At 51.1% G+C, this 19429-nt stretch overlaps 3 protein-coding genes across 5 annotated transcripts in view; 1 reads left to right on the top strand and 2 right to left on the bottom strand.

Moving 5' to 3' along the window:
* Positions 1-1814: 1814 nt before the first annotated feature.
* The window catches only part of LOC131570466 (zinc finger protein 850-like), a 748589-nt gene continuing 730974 nt past the window's right edge, over positions 1815-19429 (top strand). The window contains 1 exon segment of the mRNA XM_058822819.1: positions 1815-2277. Coding sequence (XP_058678802.1) covers positions 1815-2277 — 463 coding nt within the window.
* Positions 8392-11652, bottom strand: LOC131570534 (zinc finger protein 660-like). Its single transcript, XM_058822904.1, has 4 exons — positions 11404-11652; positions 9977-10300; positions 9177-9552; positions 8392-9092 (listed from the first exon to the last, which is right to left on the bottom strand). Exons 3-4 carry the CDS (start codon positions 9230-9232, stop codon positions 8798-8800), a joined length of 351 nt encoding a protein of 116 aa, XP_058678887.1. The 5' UTR covers positions 9233-9552; positions 9977-10300; positions 11404-11652; the 3' UTR covers positions 8392-8797.
* LOC131570533 (angiomotin-like) lies at positions 11733-14354 on the bottom strand. 3 transcript variants are annotated; one of them, XM_058822902.1, is made up of 2 exons: positions 14298-14354; positions 11733-13550 (listed from the first exon to the last, which is right to left on the bottom strand). In XM_058822902.1, the coding sequence occupies exon 2, from the start codon at positions 13492-13494 to the stop codon at positions 13003-13005; it is 492 nt and encodes a 163-aa protein (XP_058678885.1). In that variant the 5' UTR covers positions 13495-13550; positions 14298-14354; the 3' UTR covers positions 11733-13002. The 3 variants fall into 3 exon arrangements, with proteins under 3 accessions (XP_058678885.1, XP_058678884.1, XP_058678886.1); XM_058822901.1 differs by having other exon boundaries at positions 13719-14323; XM_058822903.1 differs by having other exon boundaries at positions 14133-14299.

Raw genomic sequence — 19429 nt, forward strand, 5'->3', positions numbered from 1 at the left:
TACCCAACAGCTAATTAACGCAAATTTCAACCTATATCAAGAGATACCGAAATTACAAATAGGGATGGACGTAAAAATTCTCAAAGCAATGCTTGCACACCCTAAAGTAAAGAAATTGGTGCAAAAGGTGAATCAAACAACTAAACGAATGGTGTGGCAGATAGAACACAATTCAGAAAGGATAAAGAACGTCCTGACCGAAGTAGAACAAGTAGGCCAGCATCACTGGTGGGACATCTTTACAGGATACTCCCCAACAGCTACACAGGTCTTCCATTACCTGGTGCACCCAATGCTAGTAGTAATTATAGCTTTGTTATTACTAACTCTTACAAACATTTGTTTGTGGTGGAGACTAAGGGGCATAATGAAGAGGACCCAAATGATTTGGGCAATGGCACGAGCCTATCAGCGTCCTGTGAGACCAGAACTTGACGAAAGAATTCGTAAGCTATAAGAAAAGGGGGGAATGAAGCCCCAAAGCGGATAGCCTCTAAGAAATAATGAGTTAAAACATAGAATGTGAGGCATTTGAAGAAGGCATAATATTAGGAAACACATAGAGCAATTAATCAGCTAAAGCATGAAACACAATGACAGGAAGGAGATAGGGATAGGGGGAACTGATGGGCTAAGCATGTTCAGAGCCAACAATGTCAAACTGACCCTAAGAACTTTGCCAAGCCATAGAGACCAAGCCAAGTACACCGGGAATTGACCAAATTAGGGAAGAGGTTCAAAAGTTTAAAGAGGAAGAGTCATCGGAAAGACCCCGTCTATGATGAAGGCAACAGGAACGACCACCTGAAAATTCCCCAAAAGAGATGTCTCCACCTACGCTCCGCCCACGCTCCGCCTACACCACGCCCCATATGAATATGCATGATTGTGTATCTGATCTGATGTAATCCTATACCCAAAATTGTATATAAGGCTTGCTTTTGCTATGTGAACTCAGAAATCCACTTCGTGATTTCTCCGACGCGTCGTAATAAAATACCTCCTGCTTATCTGACTTAGGCTGAGTCTCTTAAGCAGTTATTCTCGCCTTTTGGGGCAAAATTCGGCATCAGACGGAATCATGTTTATCTCTCCAACAGTACTGCAACCACCATTTAATAGGACTGCAGACACCATCCTGACCAGCAGGGTGTCAGGTTCTATCCTGACTCTGTCAGTTTAAGGCGGTGTTTCTATATCATTGCCTTGATCGTAATTTTCTTTTTAAATTGTTATTCTGGCTTAGACTGTTCCCCAGGTTTGCCTTCAAACCAGTACAAAAAACAATGTGCTCATCTGTTGTTTTCCTCCCAAACAGAATTTCCCAGTCCCAAAACTTTGCCAGATGGAAAAGGAGGCTGCAAGGAAAAGGAACATGCTCCGGGACACCCGGGCAGGTGAGGAGGAAGTCAGTGCCCCTTTCCCCCTCTCTCCTGCTCCATCTCCCAGCCCAGCATGGCCCCTGGCTGCAGGACAAACCTGTGGTCAATGCCGTCCTGCTGGGGATGCACTGGGGGTATCTCCTTCCCCTTCTCTCTGGCTTGGAGGCAAATCCCATCATGTCCTTGTCCTTCCTCCCCGAGACAAGGAGCTGAGGATGTAGACCAGGGAGGAAAAATCCCCGTGGCAGAACCTCATAGAAGAGGCTGTTTTGAGCAGCTCCATGGCACAGGAATCCAACAGGGAGGAAAAGCCGTAGTGATCCCACAGGAGGAGGGTGTGGAAGCCCAGCCCAGTGTGATCTGAGGAGGAAAGACCCACCCTGAGCCAGGAAGCTGGGCAGAGCTTCAGCCAGAGCTTGGAGCTGGTGGCCCATGGGCAGCTTCATGATAGGGAGAAGTCTTAGAAATGCTTGGAGTGTGGGAAGATCTTCAAGCAGGGCAAATACCCTGATCAGCCACCAGATGATTCACACTGGGAAATGGGCTTCTGAGTGTGGGGAGTGTGGGAAGGGCTTCGGCTACAGCTCTGCCCTTGTCAACCACCAGTGGATTCACACCGAGAGGCCCTTCCGCTGACCTGACTGTGGGAAGGGCTTCAACCACAACTCCAAGCTCATCATCCACCAGTGCATCCACACTGAGGAGAGGCCGTACCAGTGTCCCACATGTCAGAAGAGGTTTCACACCAGCTCCAGTCTCCTCCTGCATGAGCAGATTCACACAGAGGAGAGGCTCTTCTGCTGCCCTGATTGCGGGAAGGGCTTCAACTGCAAATACACCCTCGTCACCCACCGGTGCATCCAGACTGGGGAGAGGTCCTACGAGTGTCCCCACTGTGGGAGGAGCTTCTCAGAGCAGTCATTCTTTACCCAGCACCAATGGAGGCACTGGTAAGGGAGGCCTTACGAGAGCCCTGACTGCAGGTGGAGCTTCATGCACTGCTCCATGACCATCCCCATTGGAGGACCCACAATGATCAGAGCCCTGGTGACCCACATTCCTTGTGATACACAGTGGGAAGTGATATGTGTTCCTTCTTTGCCTCTTAGTGTCTTTTGATTTATCTCCCTCCCTTCAAAACACAAATAATCAGGGTAAAAATCCACCCAATTCATCAAAGGCATCTAAAGCCTCACATTTTACTTGTGTTTTGAGGGAAACTTGGATTCTTGGTGATATCTGGGAGGATATGGGGGGTTTGGGGGGTATTTAGTTTGGTTTTTTTTATTTCTTGGTACTCCAAAAGATGAGAGGGATTGATCTGTCAGCTCAAAACCACTCAATGCTTCTGAAAACTACTCAATTCCACCCCAAAATTCGTCAATTCCACATCCCCTGGGGGTGAAATGGGAATGGAATTAGATTGGGCGAAGTGGGATGCAAATCAGAAGGGGTAAGATGCGCATTGGGTGGGGAAGGATGGGTGGGATGTGGTTTGGGAGGTGTGAAATGGGGGAAATACATCTTGGGAAGGGGGTCATGATGTCCAGGAGTGATGGGATGGGTTGGGGTTGGGACTGGGGAGGTGGGCTGGGGTCCAGAATGAGGCAGCTGAAGTTTGGGGATGATGAAGGGAAGGGAAGCCCGTTACTGAGTGAGTTTTTGGATATTCCATGTTCATGAAGAGATGCTTGGGTATCTCACATTTCTGAGGCAGTTTTGGGGCACTCCCCAGGTCTTGGGGGTTTCCTGAGAGCAGCTCCATGGATCCCCATTGCCAGAGGTGGTTGCCTTGGGCATGAGCTCAGAGCTGTAGCCAGAGTCCGTTGCCTTGGTGCTGGAGAGCAGAGAAATGATGAACAGCCCCAGACATCTCCAGTGTGTGTTTGGGGGCAGGGAGAGTTCTGCATAGGTGGGGTGGCCACTGCCCCACTCCAGCCCCTGCAGCCTCTGGTGCAGCCCCAAAGTGGCTGCCAAGCCCCTGGCACCCCAAAAACCCCACCTGAGAGAGGGACCAGAGCAGGTCAGGGTGAGGAAAGAAGCTTCCCCCATGGTGCATTGCAGCACTATATTAATTTATGCCAATTCTTTCCTCCCTATTGGCCCGTTGGCCTTTCCCACCCCTTTTACCCTTATATGTTCATGTTCTGGTGAATTCTCCCTTCCCTGTAATCCCATTGGTTTATGTCTCCGGCTATCCACTCTAGCATTTCCTATTGGTCCCTTCCCTGTGTACCACCTGTGAGCCCTCAGACCATTGGATCCCTGATACTCTTCTCCACCCTCTCTTTTCCTCATTTATAACCTAGACCCACCTTTGGCATTGTCTTTGGCCTTGGACCTCTTCAGTGTTGCCTGAAATAAAGCACATTGGAACTCCATGCCTGGAACCTCCCGTGTCTTCACTGCCGACCCGCTCCATGTGTGTGTCTGTGTGTATGTGTTTCTCTCTGTGTGTGTGTCTGTGTGTGTGTGGGTGTGTGTGTGAGTGTGTGCTGGGGCTCTCATGTCTCCTGTCTGTTGGTGCAAGATGCTCTCAGGGAAGTTGCATCTACCACCACCGCAGACCACAACAGTGGCACCCGAACAGGGACCTTCTACTGGTACTCCTGGAGAGCGTCTCCAGCATGGCTGTAATCTAAGTCGCCTTTGGGTCAGCCGCTACCCTAAGACAACCTCTGAGTTTTATCTGGGCACGCTGAGGAGAGAGACCTGCAAACCTCCCAGAGTCGTGGGCTGGAGGATCGCTTTCCTTGACACACCCCCACGAGATCCTTTGTTGACACACTGCTGGTGAGTATGTTTCAGTCAGAGTCACCCTTTTCTTTTGTTTTCTCATTTTAACTTGTGGGTGGAAAGACTGCAGAATGGGCACAAAACTCGTTCCACAATGGGAGATTTATATCCAAGTTACGTTAGCCCTAGTTGCTCGGGAAATTCATTTTTCAAAGGGGAATTTGAAAGCTTTTGTTCATTTTCCTTTCAAATATTTTATGTTACAAAGGAATCAGTTTTATCGCTTGAGGTTTGGGATATGATTGGGATCAAGTTATTGATTTTGTAAATGGAGGGGAATTTTAAAGTGGAGAAGTTTTATTGTCTTTTTCATTCCATTTATGGCAAAAAGTTTTATCTTCTTTCATGTTCTATTTATGATTCAGTTTAAAAACCAGGGGAAATCTGGGAAAAGTTTTGGGTCCCCACTTCAAAACCCCTTCCCCTTCATCTCCCCTCAAGCTCCTAAACCCTTTTCCCTGCCTGAGGAGCAATCAGCAGGTGGCTGTCGCTATTCAGCACAGGGTTGCTGCCGTCTCCCTCACGCCTCCCAGTCTCCTCTCACCCCTTACCCGGACAGCACTGGCCATGCTGCTCTGGACCTTCCCCTCAACTTTTCTCCTATTCCTGCATACGCTCTTTCGTCTTCCTCAGTGGCCATTACCCCACAAAATGGTGCCGGTACGTTGCCAGCCCTGCCATTTTGTCCCCTCCTGATCCAAGTTTTCCCACCCTTGCACCCCAAAATGGCCACTTTCCCACCTCTCCTCTGCCCTTTCCTGCTCCTCCATAATCAGGCTCCTCCCCTTTGACATGTTCCCCTCCACCCATGGCGTCGATGTCCGCTCCTGTATCAGGATCTCCCCTTTTCATCAGTGCCACCCTTCTCGATGCAGGCCCTGCCTCTCCCCTCATGGTCTCCACCTTCTCCACCCCGGGCTCCACCCCTGGTGGCCATGACACTTCTGGCTCCCACATCACCAGAGCTGGAAGTGGACATGATGGTCACTGGAAGGCAGCCACCTAGGCTGCCAGCAGCCCACGACCCGGGGCTGCACCAGTTATCCAGGAGCACTGCTCCTCTACCAGCAGGCCCTCCTCCTCAGCAGAAGACAGTGATTCCCCAGACTCTTAACACCGAGTCTGAGGATCCCTGGGCAGGGGTGTGGGAACAAGCTGCTGGGGAAGGTGATTGGGAGATGGCAGCGAGATTGCAGACCCTGGAGGCCCCTGTCCAATCCAAAAGAGGGAGGAACCCAAAGCAGGAATTCATGCCTGAGAGGAAGCGTTGCAAGGCATGCAGAGACTGTGAGAGGGGTCCCTGTCCTACAAGAATAACGAGCCTTGCCAAAAGATGTGATGACAAGCACAAGCAGCATGGAAAAGAAAACAAAAGATGCGGTGTATCGATGCAACCAATAACCTGAAAAAGAAAACAGCTCTACACTGCCTGAACAATACAACTTCCTATTGGTCTTGCATTCCACAAATAAGACATTGTTTAATTAATTCCTACCCATCCAATTATTTCAGTTGTATCCTAATCTTATGTACTATTTCCTTTTTGAGTTATTAATTTAGTACTATTATGACTTTTAGCTATTGTTATGTTAGTTATTATCCCTTATTTTGTAAAGTGCTTGCAGAAATCCATAGAGGAAGCCTTCTAATTAAACAAAAAAGAGGAGTTGTGGGGGCCTGTGAGCCTACAGGGGGGAGGGCAACAGCAATGCCCTGGAGAGATGCACCTTAGGCTCTGGGCATTCCTCACAGCTCAGGGTGAGGAAAGAAACTTCCCCCATGGTGCTCTACAGCACTACGGTAATTTGTCCAAGTTCTGTCCTCCCCATTGGTCCCTTGGCCTTCCCTACCCCTATTACCCTCATATATTCATGTTCTAGAGAGTTCTCCCTTCCCTGTCTTCCCATTACTTGATGTCCCCACCTATCCACCCTGGCATTTTCTATAAGTCCCTTTCCCTGTATACCACCCCTAAACCCTTACATTCCTGCTGATCTCCTCCACTCCCTCTTTTCCTGTATTTATACCCTAAACCCTCCTTTATCTTTAACCCCTGCACCCCAGAAGCATTTGACCAAAAAAAAAACCCTCCATAGAACTCCATGCCTGGATGCTCCCATGTCTCAACTGCTGAGCTGCTGCTGTGTGTGTGTGTGTCTGTATTTTTGTGTGTTTGTCTGTGTGTGTGTGTGTGTGTGTGTGCGTGTATGTGTCTCTGTGTCTCTGTGTGTGGGTGTCTGTGTGTGTGTCTGTGTGTCTGTGTGTCAGTGCTGGTGCTCTCAGGGCTCCTGCCCATTGGCACAAGGTTGTGTCCACCACCACCATAGACCACAACAATAACTCCTTTTCTTCATTTACTCTGTGGTGTAAATGAACCATTCTGTCTGATCATGACCAGAATCAATTAGAGCCGTATTTATATAAATTTATCTGGTATTCAGTCTTTAATCCTGCAGGACAAATTGTGTAAAAGTTCAATTCCACCTGTCCAATCCTTTACACCTTTGACAAAGTCTGGGGCAGGGATTGGATCCAGCTGTTCCCAGTCTCCTCTTTTAGAAGGAATTTTAGAAGTCTAGGGGCCCTGCAGGGGTTTGAGGATCCATGGTGGCTGCTGGGTATCATTTCTCAACCTCATGTCTCAGCAGGAGTTTCTCCAATAAAAAGATAAAGCTTTTGCCTGAAGCTCCCATTGTGCCCATGACAGGAACCCTTGTGAGTGTGTGGGAAATCCCGGCTCTTTGGCAGCCTGGGGACTCCTGAGATGTCACCGTGGAGCCCCCGTGAGTGCCTCTGACAAATCAGTGCCTGAACAGCCCAGGGTGCCCTGGGATGTCACCATGGAATGGCTGTGACTACCTCTGACCACAGGGCTCTTTACCATTCCCATAAAGTCCTGGGAGGTCTCCATGGAGCCCCTGTCTCTGCCTGTGACATTCCAGCTCTGGAACAGCCTGGAGACTCTTGCAAAGTCCCCATGGAACCTCTCTGAGGGCCTGTGACAAATCTGACCCTTAGCAGGCAACCATCACCAGGAACCTGTTGCTATGTTCAGTTTCCATGGCAACCATCACCAGCCCCCTGTTGCTATGCTCAGTCCCTTGGCAGCTCCATGGAGACCCCATGCCAGGGGTGGTTGCCATGGACACCAGCACAGGCCTGCAGCCAGAGCCCGTTGCCATGGCAACCATTTGCAGCTCTATCCCCAGGCTCATGGTGTTGGAAAAGAAATGAAATTTAGCAAAATATTTAATTATAGTGAGTTGTGTGTGAACTGGTTTGTTAAGAAGTAGTTTTGTAGCCGTTGAAAAGTGTGTTGAGTTTTGTGTGTGTAACCTAGCAGGTAGTCTTAGGGATTTAATAAATAATTAAACTAGTGCAGGAAAGTAAGAATGCCAACCTGTCTAGAGGCAGCATACAATGCTCTTAGAATAAGATAAGCAGAGGATTAATGATCTTGTTTGTGAACCAAGGAATGTATCACAAGGGGTCTGTGACCAGGCAAGGGGAACGGAGGACTGTTTCTTAGAGACTTTGTTGTGAATCGCATGTATAAGAGTGAAGCACCCATACGTGAATTTGGGGGCTCGGACTTTGGGACGTGAGTCCCCCAGTTCCCCGGGCCCTTAATAAAGCACCCACAAAACTTATCCGAGTTTTGTGTCATTTATCAATTGGGCAACAATGGGATCCCAGAACCACAGAATTGGCTGAGCTGGGAGGGACCCATCAGGATCCTCCAGTCCAACTGCTGGCCCTGCAGAGGACACCCAAACAATGCCAGCCTGGGCCTGGCAGCGCTGTCCAAAGGCTGCTGGAGCTCAGAGAGCCCTGGAGCTGGGACCCTTCCCTGGGGAGCCTGGGCAGGGCCCCAGCAGCCTCTGGGCAAAAACCTTTTCCTGACATCCAACCTGATCCTGCCCCGACTCAGCTGCAGCCATTCCCTCCACTCCTGTCCCTGGGCACCAGAGGGAAGAGGCTCCCACAGCACCAGCCAGGGACCCGCTCCCAAGGTTGTGGCCATGGCCACCAGGGCTGGGACAAGCTGGGATGCTCAGTTTCCAGGGGCTGGGGTTCAGAAATGGGATTCCCCAATTTCCTGCTCCTGCTAAAACCGTGCTGCCGCTCGCTGACCTCCTGCCTCCCATGGAATGCACAAAAGGAAAAAATCCCACCGTAGGATGAGAAAAATTTATTTGGAACAGCACCCAGATAAGGAACAAACAGGAACAGCAACAACACTGGTAACAGAAGGGATCAGAAAAACTCTTTAGAGGGAAAACTACAACACCACCAACTGTCTCTTCCCAGCCACATATTCACTCCTGCCTGGAAATTTCACTCGTCTTCTCAGGGAGAGAGAGAGTCCCTTTCCTGCCTCTGGCATTGACCTGAAGCAGGAGTGAAAATAATGACATGGCATTAGCCAGACCCTTACGTTCTTCGATCCCACATCATGTCATTGGCAGGGGCAGGAAAAGGGAAAGGAGTCTTGCCAGTAAGGATCACAGGGAATGTGGAGCACCAGCGTTCTTTCCAACGTGGGTTCTTCAATGGGGGATGAAGCTGGAGATGTGCACAAAGCTCTTCCTGCAGTTCGGGTATTTGCAGTGCTTCCCTTACTGGTGCCTCCTTTGGTGTTTGGTCAAGGCAGAGCTCCGGGTGAAGCTCTTCCCACACTGGGGACACTCATAGGGCCTCTCCCGGGTGTGGATGCGCCGGTGGGTAACAAGGTGGGAGTTTTGCTTGAAGCCCTTCCCACAGTCAGGGCAGCGGAAGGGCCTCTCCTCTGTGTGAATCCGCTGGTGCAGGATGAGATGGGAGCTGATCTGAAACCTCTTCTGACACTCGGAACACTCATAGGGCCACTGCCCGGTGTGGATGCGCTTGTGGGTAATGAGCTCAAAGCCACACCTGAAGCCCTTCCCACATTCCTCACACTCATAGGGCCATTGCCTGGTGTGGATCATGTGGTGGTGGATCAGGGTGCTGCTCTACCTGAAGCCCTTCCCACATTCCTCACACTCATAGGGCCATTGCCTGGTGTGGATCATGTGGTGGTGGATCAGGGTGCTGCTCTACCTGAAGCTCTTCCCATACTCCAAACATTTGTAGGGCTTCTCCCCATCGTTAAGCTGCTCATGCACCACCAGCTCCGAGCCCTGGCTGAAGCTCTGTTCACCTTCCTGGCCCAGGGTGGGTCTTTCCTCCTCAGAGCAACCTGGGCTGGGTTTGGTGCCACTCGTCCTGTGGGACCTCTGGGACTTTTCCTCCCCATTGGATTCATGCGCAGTGGAGCTGCTCAAAGTGGCCTCTTCCACCAGGTTCTGCTCCAGAGATTTGTCCTTCCTGGTCTCCATCCTCAGCTTCTTGTCTGGGGCAGGAAGGACAAAGAGAGGATGAGATTTGCCTCTGTGCCAGAGGGAAGAGGAAGGAGATCCCCCGAGTCCTTCCCCAGCAGGACAGCATTGGCAGTGGGGTTGTCCTGCAGCTGGGAGCCGTGCTGGGCTGGGAGATGAAGCAGGAGAGAGGGGGAAAGGGGTACTGACTTCCTCCTCACCTGCCTGGGTGTCCTGGGGCATTGTCTCGATTTTAATAGACAGGTGTCTGCTAAGGAAGGCAGGAGCCTCCCTTGAAATGGAAAATGTAAACAACCTCCTTCTGAACTGTTAAAATTTTGAAATTATGGGGCTCTAAGGCAACAGATATGGGAATAGGAATAACAGTTATATAGCAGGAAAATTAAAATATAAACACAATAGTACAAAGAAAAAACACTGACAGATTGAGAATACGACCTGACACCATGTGGGGCACAGTGGTGGTGGCAGTCTCAATAAACAGTGGCTATATTCCTCCTGCAGTGACAGGTGTGGCTCTGTTGAAGCAGGATTCCTGTAGGAGGGTGGAGTTTTCCTCTGAAGATCCAGTGGTGGTGGTGTTGGGCCTGGTCTTCCTCTGGGAATCCAGTGGAAAAGGCTGACTCTGGTCTTCCAGCCCTCTGATTATATCCAGGTAGGAATGCTTGGCTTCTCACTCTGGGCGGAGATTCTCACAATTGGATGATGGAATTTTATCAGTCACGCAGTGGCACTCAATGGCCCATTAATAGAAGATATCTCCTGGGAGGGAGGATGGGTTGTGGAAGAGATAAAGAAAACTGCCCAATTAACAGAAGATAACTTCCCCATCAGATAGGAATAGAATACATGCCCCATGTCCAACCTAAGACAGCTGGGAAATGCTTTGCAGTATTCTGTGTCTGTGTGTCTGTGTTCATGTGTATTTTACGCTCAAAGTCCCCCAAATTTCCAAGAGCTTTTCCCAGAGGTATTTGTCGCAGACATTTCTCCACAGAAATCCTTTCTTTCAGATTTCTGTGTCTTCTGGAAGGCAGAGGCCTCAGAAGGGAAGGTAAACAATTGTTATCAGCTGCTGTGGAATGCAATAGGATTCACCTTGATTGGCTCATTTTCTATGTTTATAATTAAGGGCCAATCATCAGTGCAAGCTAGGGGACTGAGTCCTTGAACACAACTTTGTTGTGGATTCTTTTCTATCTATTCTTAGCTTAGCTAGCAGCTCTGCAAACCTCTCTCCTTATTCTTTTTAGTATAACTATAATGTATTATATCATATATTAATAAATCAAGCCTTCTGATCAAGAGACAAGATTCACCGTCTCTCTCTCACCAGCTGCGCCCACTCAGGCATGTAATACACGGGAGTGAGAATAATGGGAACAGAACAGTGGCTAGAATGGGAAAGTGGGATGGGGACAGGATGGAACACTGAAGTAGAATGAAACCAGGAAGATGGCAAAGGATGGAATTGGATGGGATGGTGGGAATGGGAATGATGGGGATGGAGTCGTGGGATGGGATAACAGACGGGATGGGATGGGATGGGATGGGATGGGATGGGATGGGATGGGATGGGATGGGATGGGATGGGATGGGGGGAATGGGATGGGATGGGATGGGATCAATGGGATGGGATGGGATGGGATGGGATGGGATGGGATGGGATGGGATGGGATCAATGGGATGGGATGAGATATGATCAATGGGATGGGATGGGATGGGATGGGATGGGATGGGATGGGATGGGATGGGATGGGATGGGATGGGATGGTGGGGATGGGACTGGGGTGACAGACTAGCTGGGATGGGATGGAACAGGTGGGATGGGTCGGGTGGGATGGGGCTGGGCTGTACCCCATTACCTGCTGGTGTTCCCTGGAAGAAGTCCAGGTCTTGGTGCACCAGGTGGGAAAAAAGCCGCAGGCTCAGGCTCTGACGGAGACGCGCCATCAACAGCATGAAGAGAGACCCCCGGCAGCCAGAAAACAGCACACTGTGGGGACACAGGGACACGGCGACATCAGGGACGTTGGGGACATGGAGACAGGCCCTGGGAATGCTCCAACCCACCTTGTGGCTCCAGCAGCCGCCGCCATCCCGACAGCTCCAGCGGTGACTCCATCCCCACTCCCGATGGCATCCAGCACCTTCCCGGTGGTGTACGGCCCCGCCATCTCCCCTGGGTGTCACCGAGGCTGCGTCACCACGGGTGAGACCACTGACACAGGGGGACCCTGATTTGTGGGGGGCAGGATCCGGTCTGGGGAGCGGGGATCTAATTTTGGAAAGGCGGGACACGATTTGGGCAGGAGACAATTTAGAGAAGTCAGGACCCAATTTGGGGGGTTTCGTGAAAAATTTAGGGATTTTACACCCAATTTAAAGTGTCAGTACCAATTTTGGGGGGGTTCAGCACACAATTTTATGGATCAGAACCTAAACATAGGAGATCAGGACCTTAAGATCCCAGGTCTTAGAGGTCAACATCCATATTTGGGCATCAGACCATTAGTTTGATGGTCAGCACCCAATTTTGGGGGACCAACAGTCAAGTTTGCAGGGTCAGAACCCAATTTGGAAAGTGAGCACCCCATTTTTGCAGGGTCAGCACCCAACTGAAGGGGTCAACTCACAATTTAGGAGGGTCACCACTCTATTTTAGGGTGGTCATCGCCTATTTAGGAGCTCAACACTCAATTTTAAGGTGCCAGCATCCAATTTGGTGGGGTATCCCAGATTGGGGGGTTCCCAATTTGGGGCTGCAGAGCCCAAATCGGGGGTGTCAATGCCTGTCACCACATGTCAACGTCCTAAGGTGACATTAGGATGTTTGTATCCCCATCTGTGTGTTCTGTTTATGCTGGATATCATGTTCTGTGCCTTCAAGACTGGCTCTGAAGAATAGTGAAAGTTTTACTTTGGTTTTGCTATCAGCCGCTCCCCCACGGCTGGCGGGACACAGACATGGGGCTGTACATGGTGCTGCTTTTGCTTTTTGCTTGGCTTTTTGCTTTTCTCTTGCTTCTGCTTTGCTCCTGCTTCGCTCTTGCTTTTATTTCCCCTCATTATTTAGTTTAGCTAAGCAGTCCGAATTTTTCCCTGGACTGTTTCTCCTTTACCTTTTTTGGACCTACTTGAGCCTGCTCCGGACTGGGACCTGGGAACACCGAGAGTTTGCACTTTGTGGCTGCAGCAGCTGCCCCAGGACCAGAGGGACTGAGAACAGAGCGACCACGCCCAAGAGAGACTTTCTGAATTTGTCATCTTTTTCAGAGTGGTGAAAGAGTGTTGTCATCTGGTATTGTTCATTTTGTGTGCTTTGCCTGTTAAATAAATAGGTTCTTTCCACTTCTCTCTGAGGAATCTTTCCTGAACTGGTTTGGGGATGGGCTGTGTGGGTTTGCTTTCTGGAGGGGCCCCTTTTGGAGGTTTTCTCCCAGATTTGCCCTAAACCAAGACAGTCACCCACCAACAACAGCCAGCATGAGGCAGAGGACAGCAGCTCCAAGGACGTTCCTCTGCTCCCAGGTTAGTGCCAGAGCGTGCCGGACGCTGCTGGAAGCATTGGGGACACCTCCGGGGGTCTCGGGGATGCTGCCGGGGGCTGGGGGCGCGGCCCAGGCCAGCACGGCCAGGGCGGCAGCGGCGTGGGTGACCCCGAGCCAGGCGGGCGCTGCGGCCGCCAACAGCCCCGGGCCGGCCCCGAGCCGCCCCAGGAGGCTCCGGAAGGTTCCGAACACCGCAGGGGTGGCGGCGGCCATGACGGCAGCCGCGGTGGCTCCGGAAGGACGGTGAGGGGATGGCAGCCGGGTGGCCGCGGCCAGGATGGGCAAGCGCAGGGCAGCCTCGAGCCACACGCCCAGCGGCGCCAGCAGCGGCACCAGTAACACCAGGGCCAGGGCGTCGGCCACCAGCAGCACACTGGGCAGGAGAGCGGCGGGTGGCAGCACCATGGTGGGACCAGTACGGACAGTGCTCTCTGTGGGGTTCCCGGGGAATGAGCAACAGCCTGTGGAGACACCAGTTAAAACCAGTTAGGACTGGGGCGCTCCCCTGTGCACACCAGTGCTCTCAGTCTAGACTACAGTGCTCCCAGTCTGGCCCCTGAGCTCAGCAGTCCACACCAGTGCTCCCAGTTCAGCCTGGGGCAGTTCCCAGTCCAGCTTGGGGCACTCACCAGTCCACACCAGTGCTCCCAGTCCAGCCTGGGGCGCTCTGGAGTCCAGCCTGGGGCGCTCCCCTGTCCACACCAGTTCTCCCAGTCCAGACTACGGTGCTACCAGTCTGGCCCCCTGAGCTCAGCAGTCCACACCAGTGCTCCCAGTTCAGACCCCTGAGCTCAGCAGTCCACACCAGTGCTCCAAATTCAGCCTGGGGCACTCTCCAGTCCACACCAGTGGTCCCAGTCCAGCTTGGGGCACTTGCCAGTCCACACCAGTGCTCCCAGTTCAGCCTGGCGCACTCTCCAGTCCAGACAAGGCACTCACCAGCCCACACCAGTGCTCCCAGTTCAGCCTGGGGCACTTCCTAGTCCAGCCTGGGGCATTCTCTAGTCCATATCAACGTTTCCAGTCCAGCTTAGGGCACTCACCAGTTCCCAGCAGTGCTCCCAGTCGAGCCTGGGGCTCTCCACAGTCCAGACAAGGCACTCCCCAGTCCACACCAGTGCTCCCAGTCTAGACTACGGTGCTTCCAGTTCCGCCCTCTCAGCTCCCCAGTCCACATCAATGTCTCCAGTCCAGCTTGGGGCACTCACCAGTTCACAGCAGTGCTCCCAGTCCAGCCTGGGGCACTCCCCAGTCCACACCAGTGCTCCCAGTTCAGCTCCCAAAAGCTCCGTTAAGGTTTCGCTTTCGAGCCCCCGCCCATCTCGCTCTGCCCCGCCCCCTCCCCGCCATACCCCGCCCCCATCCCCGCCCAGACCCCGCCTCCTCCCGCCCAGACCCCGCCCCCTCCGGGCATCGCCTCCTTCGCCTCTCAACCCGCTCCAGCCCCCTCTACCTGGCAACCGATGATGTCACCTCCTCTTTGACCAATCACAGGCGTTATTTCAGGCATGGGCGTGTCAGGCCGGGATTCCCGCGCGCGCGTTCCGGGAAACGGCGGCGGCTGCCGGGAAGGGACTGGGGCGGCATCGGGACCACACCGGGACCGTCCGAGGGCGACACGGTCCGGACCGGGACACGCTGCGAGCAGCACCGGGGCCCGCACGGGCCCCCGGGACTGCCCGGAACCACCGGCGAGAAGAACCGGGAGCAGGACCGGGAGCAGGACCGGGTGCCAGCAGGACAGACCGAGACCCACCGGACACAGCAGAACCCACCGGTCCCCGTGTCCCCGATACTGTCTCCCCCCATTCGCCGGTTCCTGGCCCTGCTGGGCCCCGAGCGCGGGCGATGTACTCTGGTGGGGAGCTGATGTCGGCTTCTGCTCTCGGTACGGGGGGACCCCGACCGGGGGGGCAGGACCCCTTTGAGGGGCTTTGGGATCTGATTTGTGGGTTTGGACATAACAGGACCCCTTTGATGGGGCTTTGGGATCTGATTTGTGGGTTTGGACATAACAGGACCCCTTTGAGGGCTTTGGGATCTGATTTGGACATAACAGGACCCCTTTGAGAGGCTTTGGGATCTGATTTGGAGGCTTTTTGGACATAACTGGGAGGGGACGGGATGCCGTGGGAGGTTGCAAGGCAAATTTGAGGGGTCAGGACCCAATTTGGGGGAGGCAGAATCTGATTTAAGTGAGGTCAGAAACCAATTTGAGGGGTCAGGACCCAATTTAGAGGTTTTGAGCACCCAGTTTGGGGAATCAGGATCCAGTTTTGGGACTCGACACGCAATTTTGGGAATGGTCAGGATCTATTTGAGGGGATTTGGGATCCAATGTGGAGGGTTTGGACATAACAGGACCCCTTTGAGGGGATTTGGGATCCGATTTGTGGGTTTGGACATGACTGGGGAGGGGGGCAGGACCCGATGGGGGTTGCAAGGCCAATTTGAGGGGTCAGGACCCAATTTAGAGGTTTTGAGCACCCAGTTTGGGAAATGAGGATCTGATTTTGGGGTTCAACACACAATTTTGGCAGTACAATTTCCAGTCCTCTTCCCTCAATTCAGGGGTCACCACCCATTGTGGTGACGCTGATGCTGTGTCCCCACCGGTGAGGTGGCCACCCCCTACTTCACGGGCCATGTCACCGACCGGGTGGCACAGGAGGAGGACGCCTCAGGCGCTGTGTGGCCCCTGGGGCTGGGTAGGTGGGTGACACCGGGTGAAATAAACAGGGCAGGAGACTTTTTCTCCTTTTTAATGCCTTTATTAAAAGTGATCAGCTCAAGGTTGGGAAGCTCGATGGGTCCAAAACTGCTCCCAGGGTGACTCGGAGGAGGAGGAAAGTGCAGCTTTGTCCACTAAAGGGCAGAGCTGGGGGTCCCACCTGTGACGGTGTTCACAGGGGTTCTTGGATGAGGGAAGAGATCTGAGGATCTGACTCCATGTTTCAGAAGACTTGATTTTTTATTTTATGATATATATTACATTAAAACTATACTAAAAGGATAGAAGACAAGGTTTCATCACAAGGCTAGCTAAGAATAGAATAGGAAAGAATGATAACAAGGGTTTGTGGCTAGGACAGAGTCTGAGCCAGCTGACTGTGATTTGCCATTAATTAGAAACAACCACATGAGACCAATCACAGATGCACCTGTTGCAACCCACAGCAGCAGATAATCAATGTTTACATTTTGTTCCTGAGGCCTCTAAGCTTCTCAGGAGAAAAAATCCTGAGGAAAGGATTTTTCATGAAAAGATGTCTGCGACACTTCACCTTGGCAGCAACTGGTATAACTGGTTCACTCTGCAACCCTTTTTTGCCCAAAAAATTGGCAGATTTTTTTATTTATAACACCCCTGACCCCTCTGTCCATCCCCGCTGTGCCATCACAGAGCTGGGCTGTGACAGCCTGGCAGCTGAGGTCTTTGCTCAGGGTGAGAGGCAACAAAGGTTCTCAGCATCTCTGCAGGCTCGGTACTTTGTTCCTCACCTCCAGACATCACTCTGATCTCTTAATTCTGTATTGGCTCGTTGTTTTGGGGTTTTTTTCGGTAAGTTTTGTGGGGTTGCTTCCCATGGCATGCTGGTCCTGAGGTTATTTTGCATTTTCTCTGATGCCCCCCCCCCCCCCCCCCCATATCCCGTCCTCTCACTGTTTGGAGAGAAGGGCCATCAGTTTAGCCTCAGGCAGGGCCATCCCGATCCAAAAGGAGCGATTAACTAAAACGACTGGTGATTACAATAACAAACAGGTAGAACTTCACTGTGACTGTGTTCACAGGGGTTCTTGGATTGGGGAAGAGACGAACATCTGACTCCATGTTTCAGAAGGCTTGATTTATTATTTTATGATATATATTACATTAAAACTATACTAAAAGAACAGAAGAAAGGATTTCATCAGAAGGCTAGCTAATAGAATAGGAAAGAATGATAACAAAGGTTTGTGGCTCGGACAGAGAGTCTGAGCCAGCTGACTGTGATTGGCCATTAATTAGAAACAACCACATGAGACCAACCACAGATCAACCTGTTGCAATCCACAGCAGTAAATAATGTCAATGTTTACATTTTGTTCCTGAGGCCTCTCAGCCTCTCAGGAGGAAAAATCCTAAGGAAAGGATTTTTCAGGAGAGATGTCTGTGACAGCCTGACTGCCTGTTCTGACAAAAGCCTGTGCTCTGAGAAACTGCTGCAGCCCAAGACAGAGATAAAGGGGGGGCCCTTGAACTCTGAAACAGAGAGAGAGGCTGCTGTGGAAAGCAGGGTCAAAATGACCCCAGGAATTCTTTCTGATAAAGAAAAATTCACAGGAAATGTCAGGAAATCAGTAGAATGAATATGTATGAACCTGTTGTGAAATTGCATGCAGATGTATTTGAGAGGGAGCTATGTGACTGTGTTCTCAGGGGTCCAAGGATGAGGGAAGAGATGAAAATCTGACTCCGTGTCTCAGGAGGCTTGATTTATTATTTTATGACATATATTATATTAAAACTGAGCAGCCCAGCTTCTGTCCAGGCATTATTTCTTCTAAACAGCCCATTATCGGTCCAGGGATTATTTATCCTGAGCTGCCCAGCTTCTGTCCAGGGATTATTGATCCCGAGCACCCCAATTTCTCTCCACAGATTATTGATCCCTTGCCTGTAGGGCTCCTGCACACCTCAGTACTCCTCAGATGATTGAGCAGCCCAACTTCTGTGTGGGGATTATTGATCCCAAGCAGCCCAACTTCTGTCCAGGATTATTGATCCTGAGCAGCCCAACTCCTGTTGAGGGATTATTGATCCCTTACTTGTAGGGTTCCTGCACACCCCAACACTCCTCAGGTGATTTAGCACCACAGTAGCCCCCGGATGCAGAGACATTTCTCCATCACATTTAAAAGAAAAGTTCAGGTGGGTTTTCCAATGAGCAATGTGGATTTCCCTGGAGTTCAGCAGCCAGGATCACATACCCCAGAACCAGAGCTTCTGTGTCCCTATGGAAAGGTGATGGCACAGGGAATATCTGCTCTGCTGCTCACAAACAGCTGCAGCTGCTTTGGGTGCCTGAACATCTGCAGTGACAACTGCACTCAGCTGTTCCTGCTGCAGGGAGCGATTTTGGGAAAACATGGGCAGGATTGAGATGCTGTTCCCAGGTGCCTTCTAGAGCAGTATCAATAATCTTTCTGGAAGGAATGAGCTCCTGAGATTTGTTTTGCATTCTTTTATAGAAGAAAAGAAATTTATTAAACTTTTGGTTTGTCCAGTGTCATTGGAGAGGTGGCACTTTCAGCCTCCAATCCATGGTCACTTTTAAAAACCTATAAATGTTAGAGTCAGAAAATAAACTTCCTTTTCCTTCACCTTCAGAATCCCTGAAAAGAACTGCTGCACCTCACCTGCACCTGGGTGCTGGGCCCCAGCTCCTGAGGGCAGCATCATCTCCCTGCTCACCTGTGACACAGGTACCAGCTGGGGAGTGAAAGAGCTGGGGCTGGGTGATCCCAGCGACAAAATAAAGCTGTGCCTGCTTTTAATGTACGAATTGGTGTTAAAAAGTGTGAAAAACGCTAATCACGTGTTTTTAAAATTTCAAAAAGTTGAATGATAATAAAATGGTTCTAAAAATAGCAATGTAATTAGAGTAATAATAATTTGGACAATTTGGATTAGGACAATAAGAGACAATAGAAGCAAAGAGTTATGCACGTCCGGGTACCTTTTTCTGGGCAAAATAAGCCTGATAAAGGACACACGTTAACAAGGGATTAACCCTTAAAAAACAATAACCTGTTGCATATTCACACACCTCATACATGATGCATAAATTCCATTCAAACACAGGATTCTGTCTGGTCAGTGTCAGCTTCTTCCTTTGAATCCTGACGGCTTCTTCCCGAGTGAGGTGGGAAGAAGTTCGTTTCTTCTGATAAGAGAGCAATAAATTCTCTTTCTCTGAAAGATTTAGGTGTCCTGTGGCTGCTGACTGGTGTGAGTCCTTTCTTTAAAAAAAAAAAAAAAAGTATCTTACATAGCATAGTTTCTATTTTAACATTTTGTTACAACCTACAACTAGATTTAACACACTACTTAAGGAAACTAATACAGCATCACTTTCTGACGTAACACATAAAGTATTCGTTTGAATATCTGCCAGAAGCCAGTCAGAAACCGCGCGTTATTCAAAATGCCCATTGCGGTGGGTGGAAGGCGCTGATTGGTGCCGGGGCAGGCGGAGGCCGCTGCGGGCGGGTCCCGTTGCCAGCCCGGCCCTGCCCGTTCCGGCCGCGTGTCCCTGGCAGCGGAGCGGCGGCGGCGGCGGGTGCGTGGTGCGGGCCG

The sequence above is a fragment of the Ammospiza caudacuta genome, chromosome 35, assembly GCF_027887145.1.
Source record: "Ammospiza caudacuta isolate bAmmCau1 chromosome 35, bAmmCau1.pri, whole genome shotgun sequence".
In the NCBI taxonomy this organism is placed as follows: Eukaryota; Metazoa; Chordata; class Aves; order Passeriformes; family Passerellidae; genus Ammospiza; species Ammospiza caudacuta.